Genomic DNA, 25,413 nt, shown 5'->3' with positions numbered 1-25,413 from the left:
AATAAATTGAAAGGGTATGCCAATTAAAAGTTAAAAACTTTAAAATATATCTCCAAAAGGAAGAAATAACAAGAAAAGTCTTCATTATTTATTACGCGCCTATAGGTAGGTACAATATAAAATACTTTTCCTAAGATTGTGACCGCGTAACAATCGAGACAAACTGCTGACTCAGCGCCTCAAGAATGATCTTGCAGAGTATACACATATACCTACATTAAGAATAGTCACTATTAATACGGAATGTTTGAATTCCCTTTTCAACGACACAAATAACCACATAGACATAGCACACAGTAAATAATTATAAAACGTCGATAAATATCACCTAGCTCCTAGAAGGTAGAGGCTTGCTGCAATATAACTCCACTATTGCTTCCCCGTAAACGTCTAGGTATTGTATAGGTAGGTATCTAAGAGAAGAAGTGCGAATACTAAGAATAAGTATGAAAAAACATGAATGCATTTTATTATTTGATCAAATTATTTTATTAAAGGTACGTATGGGATGGCATTTGCATCACAAGAATAATTGAATTAAAGAAATTAAATTATGAAAAGTCACAATTAATAGAATTTCGAATAGTTTTTAATCACCTAATAGTCGGATTACGTGCCTCCCGATGTTAAGTACGTCGTTTGGTATATGCAGTACAGGATATGCTTAAATATATTATTTTATTGTGTAAAGTGATGCAGCAGCTATAAAGCGAGAGTCCTCGGTGTTTTTTCCCCCCAGATTAACGACTGCGCAACCACCACGTCATAATAATATATATTATGCATAGTAATAATGACTAATAACGTAATATATTCTATTATCAAAAGAATACATCGTCTTAACGTCATACTCATTGACCGTCACACGTATGTATACGTACACTTTTTATAGCCCACGATCGTTTAACCCGATCTACAGCCATCGATGCCGGCTGTCTAACGCTCGAATGGCATTCCTAAGCACGCGCAATAGATTTACATTATTCGACGAAGGCGGCGGCGGCGGCGTGCGTGACTCGAAAACGGAAATAGACTACTGTGGCCCGAAAATAATTTAATAAACTTTGCGAAAAGCTCCACCGATACCGGTATCACTGGGTTGGTCGGTTACCGTGAAAATCATAGGTAACCCCTCCCAATTAGTCGAGTTGTACATTTATAGTTTATACGTCACAAACAATAGATACCTATTCGTTTTTAAATAAAATATAATTTTTAATCGGACCTCGCTTTGAAAGATCTAAACATATTTTAATATACTCGTACCCACATACCAAATTCGTTTTCGGGGATTAGAAGCATGTCAAGTGATCGTCTATGACATTATGACGTCAGACCGTTTAAAATATCTGATGGAAACGATTTCCGTAAAAATAAACCGTGGAACGGGGGTATGTAATATAAATTGTTGAGTGGAAGCAGTGACGGGAGCGGGGTATACATAATATACTTATTATACAGCCAAAGTCGGCGGCGGCGGCGGCGGCGGCAGCGGTGGTCGTCGTTTTCGACTCATCGTGGGAACATAATAATAATAATATTATTATTATACAAGTTTCGGGTGTCCGGTGTGCCGTCCGCGGCGCGATTCAGGGACACGCGCGGCGGGGGGTGGGAGGACGGGTGGACAGGTATATACCGCGTGGGAGGTGTACGTGTACGGCGGCGGCGGCGGGCCACCGGCGTTTAAAAACCATCGTTGCCAGACCTAATGGAATGCGCCGGTGAGAGTGTGTGTGTGTTGCCCCACCGCCGCCGCCACCCCGTTGAGCACCACACCGCCACCGTCTCACACACACACACTTATGCACGCATACACCTTTTCACGCGCTTTAAACGTGTGTGTGTGTGTGTGTGTGTGTGTGTGTGTGTGTGTGTGTGCGCGCACCGGTCTCCTACGGCGAACCGCAAGCACCACTGGTCGCTTTGACTAGAGCGCCAGGCACCACGTGTAATAATAATAATAATAATAATAATAACAATATTGGACGACCGGGGGGTAGACTTTGGCGGGGACCGCTGTCCGGATGTCCGGAAACACGCATACCAAAATAATGACTATATATTTATGTATGGATGCTGTTAGTGGAAGTATCGCTGACTATCCCGAAATATTGCGTTTATACGCACCAGCTGTATTTAAGCCGTGGCGTTTCGCGTATAATAGATGTCGAGGCACTGCATTGGCGTGTCTAAACCTTATACTCACGGGTCGTACACAAGCTCAATACAGGAATATAAATACAGGTAGGAATAACGAGTATGACCCCTGAATTTTAAAGGAAAAAAATATCATCAATGTGTATTGTAAGTATATAGGTACTGACTACTGGAAATAGATAATAAGTAATAAAAAGAGATAAAAATGAAAAAATAATTATTAAAGATTAAAAGGAACCGTAATAATAGTAATAATTGATATTACATTTATGTTTTATATCTTATGCACATGTCTTGTCGAATTTCGCAGGTGGTGCATGTGCATGATCGCCACGACCCGTAGACACGCCTATATGGATGTCAGTATTATTATTGTTATTGCGCGTAATGTACCTCTATTCGTATTGTGACTGTATTGATGTACACAAGTCATAAGCTCGTAATACTATTACGTGTGCGTGCGAAATAATAGATATACGAAAATATTGCGTGTCAAGTGTACATTACAAGTAGGTAGATACAAATAATGTTATATGCGTGGAAATGGACGAGTGTACCTAAAGAGTTTTTCATTTCTACAATACCAATGAGAGGACTACATAATATAAGTGTGATTCAGCTTTTCAGGTTTAACTACCTAGCGTTTAGTTTTATTTTGACCCACAAAGTCACTTAGTTCGAATAATACTATGTATGGTTACTAAAGTATAAACGTCATGTGGTGCATTGCGCAGCTTGTACAAATAAAAGCAATACGAAACACGAATGCGAACATAATTTCTTTACATTTTCTTTTTTGAGGATGGAGTGGGCAGTGAAACCCACAAAAGCTCGGTGGTATATTTTTGTTCCCTACAATTTACATTAATACCAAATAAAATTGATCACTTGATATAAATACTTATATACCTACGGTTCAAGGGGAGAGGTCCAGAACCTATAGAGACCCCCTCACTGGTTGCGCCACTGTCGTTAGGTCTGGCGCTATGCAACAATTTCCACGGTTGTCACACAATACCTATTGTATAAAGAATATATAATAAATATAAATAGTGGATTCGCGTTGCTCGAGAATAAACGAGTATTATATTATTACTATTATTATTATTATTATTATTTTTATTATTATTATATAGGACGTAAACGTACTTATCGTTTCAATAAGATATTTTAATCCACACCGGATCGAACTACGTAATTCCGTGTATTATTATTATATCTCAAACCGTCCTCGCATTGCGGAAGTATTATACAGTCATAATCCTATGTAATATGTGTACGAATAGGACTACACCAAAGGGTGTTTCATACAGAAGACCATTAAACATTTACAACCAGATTTATAATATTATTATTTTTAAAACCATAATATATATACGAGAAATGTATCTACTGTTGACGACCCTGTAATTTTAGATTTAAACGTCATCAAATCATCACACAAGTAATAAAGCGTAACGTCATAAATAACGTGGAAAAGCTTTTAAATAATATTACCATTTACCATACCGTGTTGTCCTATTTACAACATTGATAAATCCATTTGGCCGACTTCCCGGATGAGTTTTAAATGAAACGTCTTCTTTTTTCGACCAAAATGCATATAAGGAATTTTTAAGACCAATAAATCCGCCTTCCTATTATTAACTGTAAAGACAATTGCAGAGTTATTTGGCTCGTACCCACTTTAATTCTACATTGTTTTACATACAGACGTGACAAACACTGGAATCCCAAACAGGCTATTATAATATGACTGCAATTCTGGAGCGGATGTTATGAATTTAATGACTGTTTTTACATTACCTACCTATTGTATGATTACAACTTTTAATTCATATTTATTTAAATTTTGAGTACCAATAGGCTATAATCATTTCGATAATTGTTTCCTATAATTTTAATCATTTGAATGAGAGTTATAATTATTATTCGGTTTTTTCGATGATATTAAAATACAATAGCTTAGTTTTCATTGTTAAAAAAAGCTTGATGGTTTCAATCGCAACATATTTTAGTACCTACAAGCAATTATTATACTTAGTTATAGTTAACTGTAGATTGGTACCTATATACTATAAATAAGTACTTACAGTCCTCGGAAAACGGAAATTTTACTAAAGATGTCACGGCTGTTGAACTACATAATTAAATCGCTTATTTTATGTAAATTGTTTTTATTACATAATTATTTAAATTCATAGTTGTCTTGCAGCCAACGTTGACGAAACAAACATAAAATATTTTGGAATGGATTTATATTTGAAAAAAGTATAATATTAGTTAAAATAATTTCGAGTGCATTGTTAGCAATGAGATTTTATTAAGACGTAAAATTCTTTTAGTGACCATATATTGGTGATAAAGTAACTTTTAGTGACCGGCCGAATTACTTTTTTTAATTTTGGCTAATGCATGAAAATATTGTCCGCGCCCACTTGGTCCGGTTGGCAATCAGCCATGGGAATTCGGCCAAACAACGATGTCCCCACCTAAATCCCAATAGCCCGTATGCCCTGTGATAATATTCGTTATTTTATAGAGTTTTAGTTGTTTGGGCATATTTTGGTCGCCTAACTTTTGCTGTTTATACGGCATTCAATTTCAAACTCATAATATACTACCCACGTATATATTGTGGGTAATGTTTGAACCATCCTTTTTAGTACCTTCTACAAATTTGAATGCAATTTATTACAGAGACATTTTTTTTTCAAATCAATTAGAAACTTGGACAAAAACTCAAATTCAAAACAAATCAAAATACCAAACGCAACACGTATTACACCAATACAATCGAAATATTTATTCAAATACTTAATTCAGAACGGAACAACCGCAATAAATGTGCACTGATTGACGATAGGTCATAATATACGAAGCATGATAAATAATTATAATTAATAAATGTATGTCAGTTATTAATTTATTTTTGATTATGATTGTTGTAATTCATCCACATTGTTTATAATTAACATATTATACCACAAATCGTATTTTTTTAAATCTAGGTACTACGGGTATGTATAACAATATCAGTGTTATATAGTCATTTATTTTTTATCCAGGTATATGCTCTCAAAAAAACGACTTATACAAGATGGTTAATTATAATTGATCACTCCTTAATTTGTCATTTTTATTAGAATCAATATGTTAATCACAAGTTTCCTCCATTCTACAATATACACCCGTAATATTGGATTCAGTTACACGTATCATGCGTGCACGTTAATCGCACCGGCGCTTGTGGTTACCGTGTTTTAGTTGAATTAATGGGAGACGGCTGACCTGTACGGCAATAATATAATTTTACACGGAGAACATGTGATCACGATTACACAGTCCCTGTTACCATGGAATAATGAAGTCATTGTGGTATAATTTACAAAAAAAAATCCAACGCGACGTGTTCAATTAGGAATTCACTGTTCAGTACCTTTTTTTACAGAGATGAATACACCCCCGAGGTTAACATAATGTACATATATTATAAATTATTATGGACATTTTGTCTGAAAAATAATATTTAACTCAAGCAGAAAATCCCATAAATGATCAAAGCCATCCTATAAAGATATTACTTAATTTAATTAAAACCACTATTGTTATTAATATTGTTATTGGTAAAGTTTAACTTAACTTTTTAGTTAACTTAAAAACGAAAAAAGAAAAGCATCGCTATTTATTATTTTATTTTGTTGATGTTTTTTTGACTAAGTAGTCTTTGTTATCACATTTTTATAAACTAAACTCAATTCAAAAAGTAAAAAGAAAGTAACTTCTTGTCGTAAAAAGAGAACCCGAATGAAAAGAAATAATGACGAGATTTTATAGTTGGTTAAACTCTATTACTGTGTAACCATTATTTCGGACGAATCAATATAGTATTGTGGTTTATAACACTTATTCTACTATCCCAGAACAGTTTTTAAAATTGAAAAGCAATTATTTATCTATTACATTCATTTTTAATTTAAATTAAACTATGTAGTGGCATAGCCAAGATTTTTTTTAGGGGAGAGGGCTGGTATGTGGAGTTTAACTAGGATTTCTTATAAATGTAGTATACTAAAGCTATTTATGTACAATTTTAGATTTGTAGCAACCTTCAAAAAGTTACAATTTTAATTGATGGTTATGTCCTGCGTGATACGTTCACAAACACTATAAGCATTTTTAATTGCTTCTGAATTTTCTGGGGAGGCTACAACCCCCACAGCAAAACTGGCTACGCTACTGCAACTAAATAAACATAGCATTTGTGGGGGATAACTGATTAGTATAGTATATTACAATTTGAATACACCTAATGTAGTTGTAATTGTATAGTATAATTTATGGCCATATTTTAATCTCTTTTATAATTTTTTATTTTAAAATTCATGTAAGCAATAATATTAAAGATTTAATTAATATAAATAATTAGAGAACTTACTCAAATAATACTCTTATTACGTAAATAAACGTTGTGAACTAAACAATTTGTAAGAGTTTATTTTTAAACGAAAAATATTATAATTTAAACGCTGTAAAATTATTTTTTTATTTCAATCAAGATTTTTCCGTCTAAATCAAATAGTGTTGGACCATTCATTGGTGTGTAAATGGTCGTAGTAAGCTAATTATCAAACAATAATCCAAATTATTGTAGGTTTACCAAATTAATAAAGATCAAGTGTTGTAAGTACACAAACCTACAAACATACGGCATTCATAAAACTAGCAATTGCTGAGTATTCTAATTTCTAAATATGTTAGTTTCCGTATAAAAATATAAAAATAGTGTTATATTATAAGGTTTTTTAGGGAATAGTAAATAGTGTTTATAGTTATATTAAAACCACGATTGCAGATTTGGTTGTATCACATTACACATAACTGCATGTCTGCATAAGTGAAACGTTTAAGATAAAAATACTAAACATACCATTCGGGGCTACTACTGTAATAAGATAATAAAATCTAGTCATGATAAGAAAGTTTATGATGTTCATCAACTGATCGTAAGTTTTATAATTCTGTAACAATATATTTTACCATATCAGACAAAAATAAATCAACTGTTGAATTGTTGAGCTAGAGTTGAATCTGAATTTAATAGCCACAGTTACAAAATGTCAATAAGGATTTCTGTATCATGCACGATGTGTATTATACCTATATAATTTCTGCAGCCATATATCTACATCTATAACGGTCAGAGGAAATGCACTTGCATGCACTTACAAGTACCTAACTATTTGAACTATTCTGACAAGTAAGACAAGTTGACATTACAGGTTTGTCAAAACCCGATCGCGGGACGAATCACTGCAGCAGTGCGAAACAGCACATATATATTATAAATAAACAGTTGCGGGGGAGGTGAAGTCAACGACTCCACGTACCACGATATCTATCGTAATTCGTAAGCTACTATTCGGACGAATAGCGAAGGGTACTAAATGTAATGTTATAACTGAATTTCTAATGAATTATTCATTTTTTTTCAACAATTTTCATCTGTATAGATGAATAAATATATCGTAGATATAAGCTAAATCGTTTGTGCTTATAATTTTAAATACTAAGCTGAGCGACTATACGGCAAAGCAGTACGCTAGCTGCGGTTAGAACTAGACAGTTGGCTGCCATTCCGATCATAGAACTACCTTATGTAGTATATAGGCATGTCTTATATATATACATTCCTACTATCAACGGGAAAGACTTGCTGCAGCTGGAGTGGCATGTATTGTGTATATAGGTAGGTACTGTACTACTGTATAATACGAGTAATAATAATAATCGTTTCGACTCGCTCGCGGGTATGTGCACTCGTAAGCTCGACACGCCGCTGCCACGATAATATAATATAAATAGTCCGAGTATTATGACCACAGTAAGTAACATGGTATATACCATAATATTTATCTATGCGTAAGTTAAACGTAGAGGTGAGGATGAACGGAGGCGCTTACCTTGGTCAATCCGCGACGTCGGAGTGTCGTATAGGCCGACTGACCGGAACCGCTGTACGGCCACGCGGCATTCTCCGTCTGACTCCGCAGACGTCGGGTAGGCGCATCCGTCCCACCGACGGTGCACCGACAACACGATTACCGCCAACAAAAACCTCCGCATGTCGGGCTCGGAGGTGTGGGCGGCTCGATGGCGGACTTGGAGGTATATACAGGTACCTTTCCTATTTATTCAATATTATGCGTATAGTATTAAGTTGTATATTGTGCACGGTTGTGCGCGGAAACTGTGGCAGACACTTTCGCGACCGCCCGCGACACGACGAAGTATGTATAATATTATTGGAATATAGGTAATCCTCGTATTTTTATTCTGTGTTTCCGGAACTTAACTCGAAAACACGCGTGGAAAAAAAATTTTCGAATTCGGAAAAATTACCGCACACCCGACGGACGAAAAACTCGCGAAATCAACAGTTGGAATTCTCATGCATTTCCTCGTTTGAAATTATTTTATAATTTATTAATTATTATTTTTATAACCGATATTCAAAAAAAAAATACGACGACAGCGGTAGCGGAGTCGGTGTACGATTACTCGCGTACGACTCGACCGGGTGTGAACGGCACGACTGACTGACGGATTCGCGGGCGATGCACGTCGTCGTCGGGGGCGCCGCCGCAACGCGACGGGTGGGCGGTCACGATCTGGAAAAGCAGGGGCGGAGGGACTTGTGCTGCGGCGGCGGTCAGCTGAGCCGGACGGCTTCGGCGGCGGGTCGACGGCCGCGCACTCCATCTGTCGGCCTACGGAGATTTGCCAATTTTTATAACGTGCAATTTATTTTTATCGTATCTGCAATAATTTATATACCTACTACTATTATTATATTTTTATTACTATGTAATCATTACGCGCGAACTAATATTTATATTTATATTATACACTATACATAAAGGTAAATGGGTCGTTTAATTTTATTTCGCTTTTAATTTATCTACTAATAATATGATATTGTCTTAAAATAATTATTTTTTCAACGGCGAAACTTCGAGCTAAATAAATAATAATTATTGTGTTATGTAATATTAATATTAATTGTATGATATTATTATAAACTCATTATTACCTAGGCACATGCCACATAATGAATTTCACTATTCAATTACCTATATACATTATACACTGTCCGCGTGTGCCTATACTATAACCTATTACGGTTTTGATGTATAGTTTATAGATGGGTGGTAACATTGATTATAAATGCTAATAGTATTTATAATCAATGGTAGTAAATTGCAATGCAATATAGGTACCTGTAACCTGTTGTAACCTGTTTATGCATTTTTTTTCATAATATGTTTATATTAAACATAACATTTTCTACAGCTGCTGAAAGTTGTAAAACCTATCACTGTTAGCATGAGTCTGAGTGTCTCTACTTATTTTCTGTGTATTACAAAAAAAGAAATTAAATTACTTGTTGATTGTACTATATCATATTAAAGGTACCATTCATAACTATTATATCGACATACGTATTATAAATGAAAGTCTCAAGACACTAATTTGATTACCTACCCTAATTCACTGTCACTAAGCCAGCATTGTTAGTTTTTGAATAAAAAATACAGTTGCTACTTGTTCATATAAAAAATGTATGTGAATATTTTCTCTCTGCCGGAATGCTGTGATGTCTCATTAGAGACTGGTACTGCAGCTCACGGTGACAACATTGATAATATAACTTATAGCATAAATAACTTAAAAGCAGGATGGGGCGGCGGGCGCTTGCAGGCTGTTGTCATTCACTATTTCAACCCGTGTTAATATTATAACAAAGTTACATAACAAAGGAACAACATAATATGATTTTAACTATATATACCTATTGTAGTTGAATAACGTAAATAAATGTCATAAATTGGTCTCTTGATTAATAAGTGTCTTACCTAAGAACAAAACGTCGCAAAAACCATCCATTAAATATTTTATTTTATTTATCAAGTAACTTTTTATCTTTTTTTTTAAACATTTATTAGAATATATACAATCTATAGTATTTATACAATAAGCATATGCTGAGATATTATTGGCAGTGAATGATTGAGGGGAGTAGCTACCCAGCAGTAACACTCAACAAGATAATAAAGTAACATTTTTAAAATCGAAAAACGAATAGGAACTCTAAAATATTTATTATTATCTTACATTCTTACAGACGTAAAGATATATATTATACTTAGGAAGTAATATTATAGACTGACAGATCTTCTTAGCTCAGAATAGTTTTTCGTGTACAATGATTTTATATCATTCAATTCAAATGTAATCCATCCGATACAGCAACCCCTCTAGACACCTACAGTATGCAGCAGATCGATAGCCACTTCCCATTTTTTAATATTTATTAAAGATTGTGAACAAAATGTATTTTCACTTTGTATTATTATAAGTATTCCTAGGTATTATTATGACGTTCGAATTTGAATTATAAATTAATTTAAGCATATTAGTACGTTTAGGGGCCCAAGTTTAGGAGAGGGGCGTCCATTAGATCGAGGGGGAGGTAAATGGTGAGGAAACGTCAAAGATTTTAAAAAACCTATTGTACATTATATATAACTTTTATTGAAAATGGTCCAGTAGTTATTGAGATTATTAACGAAAAAAAATTACTTTTTATATATAATATGGATCAATTAATAAAATTAGTATAAAATGAATATGGAAAACATACCCATTATCTATTATTTTATTCGTGTTACTTTTATTTTCTTTTACTTTTAGTAGAGACACATAGTAGAGTTGGGTGTGACCTACGTCCAATAACACACCCAGGTAATTTAATCGCTAATTGGCCTAGACGTCTCATCCTTGGCCTTCATATTTCAAATAACGAAATCGGGGAAGTCGCTCTGTAGCACAGGTTTTGATCATTGACTAGGTCACTGATATGGATGTGTTATATATTTGAATTCAACGATTAGTCATTGTGTGCTAAAAAGATCGTGTACGCAGGCGGTTCGTCAATTTCTTTTTTTGGAGATATTTTTTAACATATTAGATAATGTATGGCGGCATCATAGCCTAAAATCAGTGTAAATATTATTAAATTTTCATTGTTTATAATACAACACTGGGTACAAAATAAGCCTCAAGACTTAAGTAATGGCTAAAAGTTTCAAATTTATATATTTTTATTTCGATTATTTTCCTGTATTTTTTTTTATCCATTTTTTAATTACGACAAAATACAGTTGATTCTTGATAATCCGAACCTCCGATAGCTCCATACTTTCAGTAATTAGAAAAAAACAATGTATTTAAGTACACTCGATAATTCGTAATAAAATTTTAGAGAAAACTAGCCATCATCTCCTTGCACTTTGAAGTTCAACGTTGGACAATAATTCGAAAGTGCATTCACCAAAATGTATTTTTTATAATATTATTGTTCATTTAGTTTATTATTTCCGATAACTATGAAATTATTATCGAAATAACGAATTTTTTTTTCATAATTCAGTAATTCAAATTATTTTTTGACTTCTTAGTGTTTTTAACCTCTCAGCAATTCAAACTCTTCGTAATTCAACATTTTTCATAATTCTCACTAACTTTGGATTATCAAGTTATCGATTCTGACCGGAGCGATGAATGTATTGATTTTACAATATGATGTGTGTTTTTACTGAATTCAATTTTCCAAATTACCCATAATGCAGAAGAACAGTAGATATGTAATTAAAATATAATTTGCTTGATGATATACAATATACATATATAAATATATAATACATACACAGGTATGAAAGAGAGAATTTGAAAAATTGTGACACCAAATATGGACAGTATAAATTAATCCAAAAAGCATCAAAAATTCTAAATCAATTTAATGCAGATTTTCATTTTCTAGAAATAATAATATTTAACCTAATCACATTATAAATATAATGCGTATTACTATTTATTTTAGTGAAATTAATTAATTATTCAAGTGGTTGTTTTTATAATTTATCAAAAGATAAAAGTAGCTAACTAGGTAATAGGCAAAAAAGTTATTATACTGCAGAATTATAATGTGTTTTAATTATTATCTCATATTTATTCTGTAATTTACAATAATAACATGCAATATTTCACAACTCTTTACCACGTGCATTGTGCTGATTTCTTTATTTGATAATACATATTAATATAGACTTAATCCTTATCAATAAAACACATACAAAATTACAGAGTAATGCTTTATAAGTGGCAGTCCGCAACTGGCACTACTATTATGTAGGTATTTATAATTCCATCTTGTTTTAAAAATTCAAATTCAGATAAAATATTTTATATTATTGAATTCTCAATTAGTTACAATATTTTTTTTAATCGGTTAATAAAATAATATCAAATTAAAGATATTACTTGCTTAGTTGCTTATATAATCATAATGTATTGACATTATATAATTACAATAATATATATTTATCAAAATATTTAGGTATTATGCAACATCTTTATATTATAAGTAATATACTATTCTCTACATACACTTAAATATCACCCAATATTCTTAATTGTATTAAAAAAAACATAAATTGTATGTAGGACGCAGGTACTACAATATAGTAATCAGGATAAGTCTAACATAATGTGGTAGGTTAGGCCCTTGCCAAATATTTTTATGCATTATCTTCCCTCTGTCCATAAAAACACATAATTGAAACTGAAAAGTGTTAATTACAAAATATAGCCTACAAAATAAGATACATAAAATATGGTACCATCATTCGCAATCGCACATTGAATACTGATATACCTAATATTCACAAAAACATAATAATAAATAAATCTGATTTCGTAAAAAAATTAAATTGATTCACACATAAATACAAAAAATATGGAATTGAAGATTGTTCGAGTGCAATGGCCAATGAGTATTAAAGTTTGAACCATCTTGCACAATTAATAACAATAACAATAATACAATTTGTCAATTTATTATTTATATGGCAGAGTTGTTGTTTTAAAACTAAAATATAGCAAAAACATAATTGTATAGACGATAATATTTATCATTTTTAAAACAATTCCATTGTTCTAAATTATAGTACAAAACTACAAACACACAAAATATAAAAATGAAAAATGAAATTATATACTATGTTAAACGTTAAAATATCGAACTTTATCGAAATTATTTTACCATCTATTAGTTTGATAAAAATAACATTTTATAATACTTTATTGTAAATCATGATATGTAAAATTAGTAAACTGTTAAAAAATAACATTCGAATCATATCAGGTTTCGTCGTTTTATATAATAATTTCTTGAGATTATTTTGAAAATTGGCCAATTTCAAGTCCATAAAAATAATTCAAGAATATTTAAGTTATATATTTATATAGTTGAAACTTAAAATATTTTAATACATTATATTCCAGTCATTCTACATAATCAGCTGAACGATTTACTTACAAGTAGGTAATGTCAATGGTTATTACTTATTTATTCAGAAGCTAAAATATTTAGTATTTACAAATTTACATACAAACTATATTTTAATATAAATATAGGTAATACGATAAGAAATTGAATTACACCAAACTCAACTGGTTCATAAAAACTATCATTTTTGTTGAATTATTAGTTTCAATTTGAGAATATTAACTTTCTTAAACGGTAAAAATTATGCAGGTAAATGTTGTTATTCTAAAATGGGGAGAGGAGGTATATTTTAATCTTGCGACAACTAATTTTATCATTTCAGTTCAAAATCTATAAACAAATTTTGTTAAGTTCTACCTGTTGCATATTATATTATGCATATTATTGTGATTATACTAGCTGATAAGTTCTGTTAAATTTTATATAAGTTAGATGAAATAACCTAGATGTTAATGGATTATGCTAATTCATCACTATTCATAAGTTCATATTTGGCACCAAAACTTTCATTACATTTTAATAATACCTATAAGAGAGTCGAGTACCCTGAGTTGTACCAACTTTGGGGAGCTTAATGATACAAATATGTATAGGTTACCTCATTACACGCTACTTACTGGCAGGCAATTGGGAACATTTAAAAATGTCTTCAAATGGTTGACACTTATGAAATTAATATAACCAACTACACAATCTTAAACATTTCGACTGCTCGATCATCTTGATATGGATCCCCGGTCATGATCAAATCACGGTAAACAAAAATGAAAAAGCCGAGCGGTAACATCCTCAGACGTTATAAAACTAAATTGTTTTACCTTACACGACGCTAAATCTGTAACACAAATAATTACGAACAACATAAAACTACGGGCTTGGACACAAGGTTCATCAAAACTAAATGAAATTAAAAACTCCATTCTCGCATTGCCCTCGCTACCGGACATCTCAAGAAAAATAGAAACGCCAATCAACAGAATGTGAATTGGATACACATCCCTTACCCACCAGTATCTCATGAAGAGGTAAGACCCACCTGTAAGTGCCAGTTGTGGCACACCTCTGTCGATCAAACACATAATAACAGAATGTCTGTTCTATGGAACGGATAATCGGGAAGTAGGAGTACCTGACATCCTCTCTGAAGCTCTCCGTTCAAACAACATAAATAACACAATGACATTTATAATTAAGATTAATTTAATTAATCATTTGTAATTACGACACTAGTATTAATTTATTTTAAGATGATATACTGTAAACCTGAAAAATTATGGTAGCCAATGGCCTCAGGTGCTGAGACTATAAACAAATTAAAAAAATATATACATATATAACATGGAAAAGATAACAAATCCACAAAATTCATGTATATTATGTATTATCTATTTTCCACCTTTAAGCTTAAGAAAAACTCTCCAATATCAAAAGTAGGTACTTTAAGTAATTTGAGATTAAAAATTTTAAAAAAATCATAGAAGGTATATCCCCTACCCTCAATCATCACCAACGAATAAACGACCAAGTCATCATCATATAATAATGTACAGTCAATGTCAAATCTTAAATTTTAGAATTATACAATAACATAAAAAATAATTCCATTGTTGTTATATTGTTCTCTGTTTTTACTTTAAGCTTAATTAAATAATTTGCAGAAAGTTATGTAGGAATGTGAATAACAGTTAAACGGAACAACAAAATATATTTATTTTTATTTAGGTTATTAGTTAAAATTATTTTCTTATTAAAATAAAAAAAAATGTAACTAATACCTAATGAAGAACAACCAAACGTGCGAATCATTTATAACAATCAAACATTTTGAAAAATATATTTTTTAGTTAAAATTGTAAAAATACTTCCCATTTAAATTATCACTTATTTAAAATAATCTAATTTTTAATTATGACTATACTTAGTACAGTACATCTTATATTCTGACATTATTACATTCTTAACAGTGTATTTTGAATTTAAATAATATAATTATAACTTATAAGTATAATTATACACGTTAATTAATATAGTGCATGTATAGTAGTATTTAGTTATTTTTAAAAATTAAAGCTATATAATTAAGTTCAAAATTTTTGAGTAAATCTTATGATCTTATAAAATGGATACTTTTGGAAATAATACACTTAATATTATAAATAAACACTTACCTGATTCTTTGCCATTAGTTGTATGACGACTAACGACTAACGATCTTTACATTTATGATTTACATCCTCAACACACAGTGCCAAATACATTTGTTTCCCCAGATTCTGAGTATAAACTATGATTACATCCATATTTTGCAAGTAGCTTTTACAATTTGGCTAGCTATATGCAAAAGTATCAAATTTTGATTTAATATCAACAAAATTGAAAAGAAAATTGTTCTAGCAGTCATACAGCACTACGTACAACCATCTACCACGGTCCACGATTAATATATCATTCGAAATATGCAACGTGTTTTTATTCAGCCAAGTTGGCTTTTATTATTATTGTCAGTTGTCACCATAAAATAATTGTATCAAAAATCGTACATACTCATTTTAAAAGTTTCATAAATCCGTTCGTAGTAGTAATTTCATCACTAAAATATCGAAATAAGAAGTATCAATTATTGTTCTATTTCTGTAATTGTTTTTAATATTTATATTATTAAAAATGGATTAAGGGGAATATTTTGAACGCGGGGTTTTTTTAATAGGAATTTTGAGGAAAAAGTATTTAATGAGTATGTGGAATTTTCTTTAAGTATACGTATACTATACAGCAAGCGAGTCATGTACAGCGGCGTCATGTAAGTTGTAAACACAAGTGCTTGATATAATTTTTAAAAAGCACTGGGATTCAAGCAGAAAAATTTCATTATATGAAAAAGTATAAAAATTTTAGAAATTATTTTTGTAGACGATTTTAAATCATTGCAAAACATTATTTATGAAAAATATTATATTTTTATTGTTATAATTTTTTAATTTCTGAGAATTTTGACAGTTAATAATATAATTTTAAACGAGTACTTATATGTTACGAGTAGTTATTAAGTAATAAAGAAGTATTTGAAATTCTATAGAAACAAATTATAAATTCAAATTAAGTGATGTGGATTAATTTATGCAAAGTTTTATTTAACATAAAATCATTTTCTGTTTTCAGAGTTTTTGCATTAAAATGCCATTTTAAATTTGATTTCAACAAAATTTACGTAATTGTATATTATAACATGACGTATGATATAGAAATATAATTTATTTTGCTGTTTGTGTTAGCCATTAGGTACCTGATAATTGTCGTTGGACTTAGAACTTGATATAGGTAGTACGATATAATAAAGATAACGGAGAACTATACGACTGATAGACCGGCGACTATTATGTCTGCTCTCTGCAGTTGTGGAAAAAAACTTGGAAACTTTTAGTTCGCGGAAAAAACTTAATAGTAGGTATAAACACGATAATAAATTACAATACAATTTCATAAACTAGATTAAATTGTATAATGTATTTTATATTATATCTATACATTCAAACAAATTATGTTATAAAATCATTAGTAATGAAAAATGGAAGTATAATTTTAAATCTCTGCAGCACAGTATGATACGCCAAACACCATTTTTTGCACGTTTTCGTACATTTGGAGTTTTAAATTTTAATTACTCTTTCTCCTCCGGTATTTGCTGCACAAAAATCTGCTCTATATATTATAAGTAGGTAAGTACTTGGCTTTTTGATGTGGGAAGTAGTTGATCAAAATTTTAAGGGGTTATCTCTGTGACATTTATCTCTGCTCGACAAAACTACAAAATATGTGTATTACTAATTAGTAGTTAGCTTCTCGTTAAACATTAAATTTTTAAACATTACAATTGTCAGAAAAATGATTTGATTCGGAAACGAGAAGTTAAAATGTATGTTGCATTTGAACAAAGTCAAAGCTTATGTTTTGTAATGACTTCAAAATATTATATAACAAGCATTTATCTTTCAAAAATGCTAATAATTTTAGAGGCAACGAGTAATCTATAATACCTGTATAGAACACGAGTACACAAAAGTTATTAAAATGTGGACACAGATTTATTATATAGGAGTAATTGTTGATATTCACTGTAGTTGCATTTTTTAATAAAACGAAAACATGTAATATTTATGAGACCATGGGCATATTTGGATAATTTACAGTTCACAATATACAGAGTTGTAACAATAATTGTTTACAATTATTTTAGGTTTAGATACCCATTTACTTTATAATCAATATTCGAAAACAGTTAATTTTGTTATTGCAAAATAATAATATATTTTATTTTTAGGCACATAATATTACTATAATCTGTGTACCTATTAGGGATTGGCTGAAGATAAATATTTTTTCAAGTTAAGGTCGTTGCAATGTTAATGTCTGGACATCAACACATTATGATATTATACCTATTGCTATTTTTATATAGTAGAAAATAGAAATGCAATTTTATTGTATAATTTGATTATCTTTTCGATTAATTCACACAACTTCATTTAAAAAACATTAAGTGCTTAAGTATCTATTTATGTACAGTTAGACTCACCAAACATGCTCAACTCAATTTATTAAGAAAATGATTTTCGGAATTTTTAAATCTCCACAGGACACTCCTTAAGTAGTGGACAAAATCTCAAAATTTGGTAATGTGATTTTTATCTATATTTAAAAATTCCAATTATCATAGTTTAAATAACTACATTATCGAAGAAAAAAGGGGGTGAGCATTCTTGGTGAATCACCCTGTATATTTACCCAGTCTATCAACTTCGAAACAAATTAAAATATTTGTGTTTAGCGGATGGAATAAATTCAAAAATTTTCTCAGAAATTGAGAGAGAATAACGGGCTTGAATTAATTTTGTAACTCACTTATTATAAATCTATATCATTATCATTTAAATTTAATTCATAATTCGTGTACCCTACTACCCTGCCTACCTTTGATCATTTTTCTCTCTCTGAAAAAAAAACATCTAAGAACGTAATCGTGTTATGTAGCAATTCCCAACTCTGGCAATAATTATTTTGTCTTTAATAAATAAATAGTTTAGATATTTTTCAAACTATACGTGTGTCAAATAAAATGTTTTTAAAGTTCAAGTAATTAATTAAAAATAATAGAATAATAACATTTCTATTCTATATTATTTTTAAATTATAAAAACAAAGCACATATAAAACAACTTTTATAGATGTAATTAATACAGTAATAATACACATCATTTAAATAATGAATAATGATTCTCGAGTTGAAGGAGTTAAATTTCCAGAAACCTTACAGAGTTACGGCTTATAACAGTTTAAATATAAATGTAAATTAAATTGATGTAGGTAATATATTAATTTAATTAATTCTTTTTGGATTGTATAGGTACATGGAGATTCTCCATGGATGCTCATTCAACTTTCCTTCTTCGATAATGCAATGCCCAAGTTATTTAAAGTCTGATTCTTGGATTGTTAAATATACTTAAAGACTATATTTTCAAATCTTTGAGATTTTTCGTACTATACTTAAGGGATGTCATGAGGTGATACAAATTTCTGTTTTTCAAATAATTACCTACTTTTTTAATATAAATTATTTAACGAAGAATTGTTATGAATTAAAATCAAAATTCCAACTAATAGCCTTTGAGTTATTTATTTGGTGTACTAAGGATAATATATCTATTATAATGGGTTTGGAAGATACGGAGGCCTCAATATTCTATAGTTTCTAACATGAAACTGTTTCTAGTAATGAATCTACATCGAAACTACAATTTAATTTTGTATGTAGTTCATACATAAATAGTAATAAAATGTAGATTGAATATCTTAATGTTGTCTATACAAATACAAACATACTTTTTTACTTAACTCTGTAATATATTCTCGAATTTTATTGGATGTTATTTCTTATTAATTGTTCAAAAACTTACTACATCTGTATTCTGCTTTATCGATGTTTTGAAATACCATACCAATAACTTAAATCTACTTACTAAAAAACAATTATCGTTAATCACGAATAAAATAACGATTTATAACAATTAAATCGAACCTAAAGTAATTTATTTATTGTATCTTTGTACAAAAATGTATAATGAATGTATATAAATAATTATTCTAAAACATAATATTATTCAACGCGTATGTAAATAGTTTAATATTAAACATCTTTCTAACTTTGTATAATGAATGATAAGTATAAATAGTTTATGTGTGTCTAAATATATTAAAATATTATATTACACTAATTAAAATTTTGAATTTATCTAAATCATAAATATATAATAATATGTGGATAATTTAAAAACATTTTATTAAAACTGGTTTATCTACATCTCGAACTGTAGTATATTATCCTTTTACACTTTAAACTGTATATAATTTGGACGTACGATCGTTTTTTTCTTATATTATCTATACGTTATTAAAATATCCAAAAATCAGTCAGTTAGTTAATACCAAATGTAGTTTTAAACTATACTTATGGAAAAAGTTATTCCAAAAATTCCAGTTCATATTTAGTGCGGACTCTCGTGTTTATTTTGGTGAACGAATTACATTTCTACGACCGTTTCTAAGGTCAGACCGGTATGCGTGTATTATTTTTTTAGTACCTAAAATACTGTTATACTATACATATGGTTACTATTTAAAGTGCGTGAACAAGACGTATTTTTAGGAAAATCTCATGATTGTTGCGCTCTCATAAACATAAAAACAAATTACAAGTAAAGGCATTTTAATTGACGTCGTACCCGTCGTGGATAGATATTTTGAAATTGTTACTAACATATTATATCAATCCAGTTTTTATACAGCGTGATTCACTACAACCATCATTCTCTCCCCCAGTTTTAATTTATAATGAATTTATTCGAATTCTGATTTTTAGAAATTTTAAATAGTTATACTGAAGGACCATAATATGTTTAAACTCTTGCACTTATTCATCCCATTTGAGGCAATACTATTTTTTTCAAATCACTTTTTTATTTATCAATTGATAACATTTCAAAAAATGTTAATTTACCTTAACCAAAATTCGAAGTGATAATTTTTTAGTTATTTATTTTGTTGTACTAGGGATAATAATTCTCCTTGAGTATGGGTTTAGAAGATATTTTGAGAGCTAATACACTATCATGACTTTTAAATTATAGTAATCACAAATTATTAATTTTACCCAATAAATTAACATTTTGCAATATTTAAAAATTTCCAAAGGGAAGAAAATACTATAGATGAAATATTAAATATTTTTATATTTTTTTAAACACCAGTATACTTTGAATAAACATTTTGATAACACTGAAATACTCGTTCAAACTTTTATTTAAATGCACCAAAATGTTCCAAAACATAATTTGCTTAACAAAGTACAGTAAAAAATGTTGGTAATTAATAAACTTCAAAAAAATAAGATTTTATTGCTATAGGACAGTCTTGTGATATAAAAAATCAAAGTAATATACAACTATATGGCCATTGAGTACACTTAATAATTACAAAAACCACAATTTAAATAACTTCTTTATTTGAAGAAAAATGCAGGAGGGTGAATCAACCTGTACATCGTGCGTATATTTATTATTTGCACAACATGAATCACGCTGTATAGTAATGATAGTTTTTGATTTTAATTTATGTTCCGTTGGCATATCACTGGTATAAAAATATACGCAGCTTGCCAACGTACTAATTTAGCACAATAATTCGAATTTAATCGCTTAAATGTGTGCGTGATTTACATATATTTACATTTTGCATAGCATTTAAGACATTATTATTTGTTTTTTTTTTTTACAGAAAAGATTCCAATTCCTTGCTGAAGATGCTTATCAAGTTATTAATATTGTTCATGTTTTCATAAACATTTTTATTTTTCTCATCGATTTATTTAAAAGACAATTTCACGCAGTAAAAATGTGCATTTTTATTGATTTTAATTTTGTTAAATCAAATGTTTAAACGTTATAAGAGTGTCTAATAAATTAATATTATAATAAACATAATATTACAGTTTATTAACAAATAACAAAACATATTTTACCCTATGTTATGTATTCATTATACATAGTTTATACTCACTAGTCACTATAAAGCCACTATACTGACTTTTGAATCAATATACCAATCCTAAATGACCAAAGAAATTAAAACTGTATATTAACTCAAAACGAATATATTAACCAAGCAATTTATTGTAAGCAATATTGCATTCACGATTAATAAAAATTTTTGATTTATAAATAATAATAAATATTAATTTCATGATCTAGTGCTGTAATTTTGTACAGCAATATTCACAATGATTAAAAAGTTAGATTTTTTTCCCCGTAAATAATACTTTTAACAATCAACAGATTTTTATTTTGTGAAAAATGATGAAAAATGTGGACAAGTGGGTACCACTCTGTTGAGCGGTAATAGTTGTGGATCATGTCATTGTAATGGACGTATTATATTTTAATTCAATAATAAATCATCGCATATGAAAGACGATTCTGAGCGGAGACGTTGGACATAAGTTTTGTCATCTTAGCAGTTAGCATACTTGTATAAATAACTTAGGTGATTCAATAATTAAAAAAAAAAATTAATAAAAATTGAAAATATCTGAGGGCTACAAATAGCGTAATTTTTCGGTGAACTTTTTTTTTTATAAGAGTAGAAAAAATTGTTAGGAATATTCTATAAATATTTCTTATGTTAGCCATAAAAATACAATTTTCTGTGATTTTCTAACTGAAAAATAATTTGAGAAGTTTCGAGATTTTGATGAATTTTGTTAAAATTTAAAATTTAAATGTATATAAAATATGACTAGGATTATGCTTCTTCAATATTTTTGAACTGCTATTAATGCATCTTATGAGGACCCTTGCATTAAATTATAAATTATAAAGCTTTTTTACTTAGTGAAGAAGTTTGTATCGATAGTAATTTTAACAAAATTGACAAAATGCGAAAAATTTCTCGAGGTTAAATATGGCTCAAAAAGAGTCAAAATATTTCGAAAATCTTGCAGTATATAGGAAATACTAATATAAAGATTTGATGAAAATTTCAAGTGTCAGAGTTTATTATGTTTCAAAACCTAAATTTGTGTTGGGTAAAAATTACCTATTTTTTTTTGCCCAACACCTTCGAACTTTCAACTTTGACCTCCCGAATTTAATGCACTAACTACATTCACTTATCTATCAGAAAAGATGCTGACGTCGTAAACCAGAGCTTTTTTCCTATCTAAAAATGTTGATGACGGAAAAAACACACATCATTGTAAATACAATACATTAATAGAATGCTCAGAATCTAAAATGTTGAATTATAAATTAGTTATCTATATTATAACCCTTTTAAAATACCTATGAATATAATTTGAATAATGACGATTTGCGAGAATTAATCAGATTTAAATGTTATAATCATGGCTTATTTATCTAGTTTTAATAAATTAATATACGATAATGCAGTATTAATACATAATATTATCTACAATAAACGAAAATATACAAACCGAAAACGCATTATTAATGATTTAGTTTGACTATTATTGAAATTTATTTACTCTATCGAGTTTCAATAAACAGTTAACACAATAGTTAATTTATTATATTGTTGGTCGAATAGGAATCGAATTAAATAATAATATTAGTTTTTGGACATTACGAACTTATCATTAATTCTTCTTTGTATTATCCACGTATCATATACGGCGTCTGTAGTAAGCAAAACAAAAATTATTTTCAAAAGTTATCCGACAACTAGACACCAATGCTATTTTCATTTGTCTTATATTGTTTGAAAGTTTGTTTGTGCCCGTTCAAACGTTACGGTGGTCCCTACTTGTGTCTTAAAAGTTTATATTTTCGCAGAGAAAACCATTCTTTAAACAGGATAACATTTTTTTGATAAATAGAAAGAAAACGAGTAACCGAACACAATTATATAACAGACATATTATTATATTGTATTTTAGTAGTTTGTGCGAAATCACGATTGTTATCAATTTATAATAACATATTATATACAATGTACGTCGATGTACAAATTCCCTGGAATATTCCCAAGACCAGAATTTTATAGTGAAAATTTTGATTTTAGAATCTGAGAGGATCGATGAATATATTGATCTAACAATAGTGTGTTCATTTTGTGTTTTAATACCTACATTTTTTATAGTACAAACAATTTTTCGATGTTCAACTTTTTTTCTGGCAGGAAAGTGTACGTAGTTGGGACTTTGAGTGGTCAAAAGTAAAATATGTCCATTACTTTTCTTAATAAGTGGGTTGGGCATAAAACACTGGAATTTCTGCGTAAAACCGGCTTTTTTCGATTTATAATTTTTACTTATTTTGTCATTTATTATTATACATTTTTGACTTTAAAAAAGTTGAGCGTTAATACACAAAAATGTTTATGAGCGTTTGATGTTAGAACCTTGTATGGAAATATTTTAAATATATCCCTTGTTTCCAAAAACATCCCTTGAAGAATATATGTCACCTAGTGACACATAATTACACCATACTCATAATTTATGACCAAACAAGACATTGAAAAATGGAGATGAAAAAACACATAAAATTTTTTTGATTGGAACAGGTCTGTTAAGGAGTTTGCTATAGGCAATGTGAAGAATGATGTCGCGTGTACGAACCGTGTGTACAGTAAACACTCATATTAGTGTGAGTGCAAAATTGTCATAATACATAACTTCCACACGCACATGCATATGTAAATTATGCACTGTCACAGTTGAGGATATTTTTTTTCCTATAAAGTAAGTTCTCTTTGTTTGTCATACCGGTTGATGAGTATTTATTTTATTGGGTAATACCTACTTCTGCATAAAACAGGTTTGAATTTGTCTTTAATTTAAATTTAGAACGACTCCCCCATTTTTTCCATTTGTGCATTTTAATTCTATGCAAATAATAAATGTTTTCAATTTCTGAAGTTTTAAACTAAATTTAGGAGATGTAAAAAGTTAAAACGTTAAATGTAGGAAATTCATTCGTGAGTAAACTTCATGAAAATTCCTGGTCTGTTTTCAGAAATGTTATCGCATTGTATAAAATTAATAATTTATTGATCGGTACGATCCTACGATGGTCAAAAGAGGACATATCATTGATTTTAGGTGCAAAGGTAATTTACATAATATTTCGAAAATTAGAATTCGAATAAATTAAGAATTAAAGAATAAACTAGAGGTATATATGCTTGGAAAATGTCCCCAAATGTATTGATTTTACAACGATGCGAGAGCCTTTAAATAATTTTTTTCAATCTGTGGCAACTTTTTGGGGCAGAAAAAATGTCATCACACCGCTTCAGTTTCCACGAAACCTTTAATAAATAATTTATTAAGATTTGGTACACACCAAACAAAAAAAATGTTGATTAACTCAGTTAATTATGTTGAAATAAATACATATAAAATATACCCATTAGTACGAAAAATAAAAACATCATTTTGCTGCTTGAACAAAATAATTGTATTATATTTATCAAACGTATTTTAAACGAATATGTAAATAATAAATTATAATAATATAACAATTTTATAAAAAATATTATAATTTATTATCATAAAATATAAATATATAATAACAAAATAATGCCTTTGTTAAACGCCGCTTATTTAAATTTTGAAGAAAAAAAAAACAAAAATACAAGTCATATTATAAAATATAACAAAAAGACACCAGACAAGGTGCATACTCGTAGACGAGATGTCAATGTTTAATGGCAAGTGTGAAGTGGGTACAAATGATGTTGGTAAGTATAATGCCACTGGTTACCCCTTA

At 29.6% G+C, this 25,413-nt stretch overlaps 1 protein-coding gene across 1 annotated transcript in view; it reads right to left on the bottom strand.

Moving 5' to 3' along the window:
- Nucleotides 1-8,772, bottom strand: part of LOC111026265 (division abnormally delayed protein-like) — an 85,615-nt gene extending 76,843 nt beyond the window's left edge. The window contains exon 1 of the mRNA XM_022304318.1: nt 8,124-8,772. Within this exon, the coding sequence (XP_022160010.1) occupies nt 8,124-8,286 (163 nt within the window). The 5' untranslated portion in view covers nt 8,287-8,772. The remainder of the gene's footprint in view (nt 1-8,123) is intronic.
- Nucleotides 8,773-25,413: the final 16,641 nt, after the last annotated feature.

This window comes from Myzus persicae, unplaced genomic scaffold (genome assembly GCF_001856785.1).
Source record: "Myzus persicae strain clone G006 unplaced genomic scaffold, MPER_G0061.0, whole genome shotgun sequence".
NCBI lineage: Eukaryota > Metazoa > Arthropoda > Insecta > Hemiptera > Aphididae > Myzus > Myzus persicae.
This window is presented reverse-complemented; position numbering and strand designations above follow the sequence as displayed.